Source organism: Eimeria mitis, genomic scaffold, assembly GCF_000499745.2.
Source record: "Eimeria mitis Houghton genomic scaffold, Emh_scaff658, whole genome shotgun sequence".
In the NCBI taxonomy this organism is placed as follows: Eukaryota; Apicomplexa; class Conoidasida; order Eucoccidiorida; family Eimeriidae; genus Eimeria; species Eimeria mitis.
This window is the reverse complement of record NW_013574723.1, coordinates 14,368-16,603: the sequence shown is the minus strand read 5'-3', so window position 1 is coordinate 16,603 and position 2,236 is coordinate 14,368. Positions and strand designations below refer to the sequence as shown.

Below are 2,236 nucleotides of genomic sequence, written 5' to 3'. Positions count from 1 at the left end.
TTTTTTTTTTTTTTTTTTTTTTTTTTTTTTTTTTCTGCAGGACCCCACAGCTGTGATAGGTGAGGGTTCTTTGTTGGGCCCAGATGTCTCCGTTGGTGCGGGCGTCTCCATAGGGCGGGGCTGCCGCTTAAAAAATACAGCAATTATGAGTCAGGTTAAAATAGAAGATTTCTCCTGGATTGACTCTTCTATCGTTGGCTGGAATTCACTTATAGGCAAATGGGTGAGAAGAGCTGGCTAGCTAGCTAGCTAGCTGTGTGGCTTTGTAGCTAGCTAGCTAGCTAGCTAGATAGATAGATAGATAGATAGAAATACAGCAATTATGAGTCAGGTTAAAATAGAAGATTTCTCCTGGATTGATTCCTCTATCGTTGGCTGGAATTCACTCATTGGCAAATGGGTAAGACTGGCTAGCTAGCTAGCTAGCTAGCTAGCTGTGTGGCTATGCAGCTAGCTAGCTAGCTAGCTATGTAACTATGTACCTAGCTAGCTAGCTATGTAACTATGTAGCTAGCTAGCTAGCTAGCTGGTTATATAGATAGGTATAAAATGAGTCCGTATAAGATAAATGCGTTGCATTTTCCCTCTTTATTTTATTTTATTTTTTATATTATGTTGGGGTGTATCTGCAGGTCCGGATTGAGGGTTTGAGTGTGGTGGGGGAGAATGTCTCGATAGCGGAGGGGTGTTTTATAAATGCAGCTTTTATATTACCCCATAAACAACTGACTCACTCTGTGCAGCAGCCAGGCACTATACTTATGTAGATATATATTTATTTATTTATTTATTTATTTATTTTATTTTATTTTATTTATTTATTTTATTTATTTGTTTGTTTAGGTGTTTGGTTAGGTGGTTGGTTGTTTATTTAGGTGGTTAATTCGTTCTATGCTTTTCTTTGGCTCTTTATAAACAACTCAGATACTAAGTTATTTATTTTATTTTATTTTATTTTATTTTTATTTTATTTTATTTTATTTTATTTATTTATTTATTTATTTATATTTATATTATTATATATAGTAATATAATATGCAGAAAGACAAAAAGGAAAGCCACTAGCACAGACAGCAGCAACAACAGCAACATCAATATACATACAGCAGCAGCAGCAGCAACAGCATCAGCAGCAGCAGCAGCAGCAGCAGCAGCAACAGCAGCAGCAGCAGCAACAGAAGCAGCAATTTACTTATTTATTTATTGACCTCATCAGTTTCTTTTACGCATTGCCGTTGTAAAAACAAAAATTTTATTGAGCTAGCAGCAGCAGCAGCAGCAGCAGCAGCAGCAACAGCAGCAGCAGCAACAGCAGCAGCAGCAGCAGCAGCAAAAAAGAAAATGGGGGCCTCTCATAATTAGTTATCATTATTAAATCAGAGGGTTTAGGGTTTAGGGTTTAGGGTTTAGGGTTTAGAATGAACCCGGGGGGGGGCCTCCTGCCTCTGCGGGGGCCCCCCTTTATGGTGTTGCTACTGCTGTTGCTGCTGCTGCTGCTGCTGCTGCTGCTATTGCTGCAGCTGTTGTTGCTGCTTCTGTTTCTGCTGCTGTTGCTGTTACAGCTGCTGTTGCTGCTGCGGCTGTTGCTGCAGCACACCACCAGAACCAGCAGCAGCACCACCACCAGCTGCTGCTCCTGCAGCTGCTGCTACAGCTGTTGCTGCTGCTGCTGCTCCTGCAGCTCCTGCTCCTGCAGCAGCAGCTGCTGCTGCTCCTATCTCTGCTGCTACAGCTGCTGCTGTTGCTGTTGCTGCTGCTGCTGTTCCTCCCGTTCCTACAGCATCACCACCACCACCACCACCACCACCGCCACCAGCACCAGCACCAGCAGCAGCAGCATCAGCAGCAGCAGCAGCAGCAGCAGCAGCAGCAGCAGCAGCAGCAGCATTACCAGAATTTGGTGGAGAGTCTGAGGGGACTTTTGTTTACGTTGGGGCTCCACCACTTCTCCTTGCGCCGGCCCATACCCTTCACCTCGTGGTACCTGCAGCAGCAGCAGCAGCAGCAGCAGCAGCAGCAGCAGTAGCAGCAGCAGTAGCAGCAGCAGCAGCAGTAGTAGTGTAGTAGCAGCAGCAGCAGGAGTAGTAGTAGTAGTATTAGCAGGGTATGCAGCAGCAGCAGCAGCAGCAGCAGCAGCAGCAGCAGCAGCACAACGAACGTTCAGCAGCAGAAAACACAGATAAAGCAGCAACTGCCACTTCTGCTGCAGGAGCAGCAGCAGCAGCAGCAGCTGCTG

The 2,236-nt window shown here is 45.2% G+C and overlaps 1 protein-coding gene across 1 annotated transcript in view; it reads right to left on the bottom strand.

Annotated features, from left to right (window-relative positions):
* Nucleotides 1-1,556: 1,556 nt before the first annotated feature.
* The window catches only part of EMH_0019000 (uncharacterized protein), a gene marked incomplete at both ends in the record, with an annotated part of 2,432 nt that continues 1,752 nt past the window's right edge, over nt 1,557-2,236 (bottom strand). Inside the window, 2 exons of the mRNA XM_013501257.1 lie at nt 1,557-1,774; nt 1,930-1,984. Coding sequence (XP_013356711.1) covers nt 1,557-1,774; nt 1,930-1,984 — 273 coding nt within the window. The remainder of the gene's footprint in view (nt 1,775-1,929; nt 1,985-2,236) is intronic.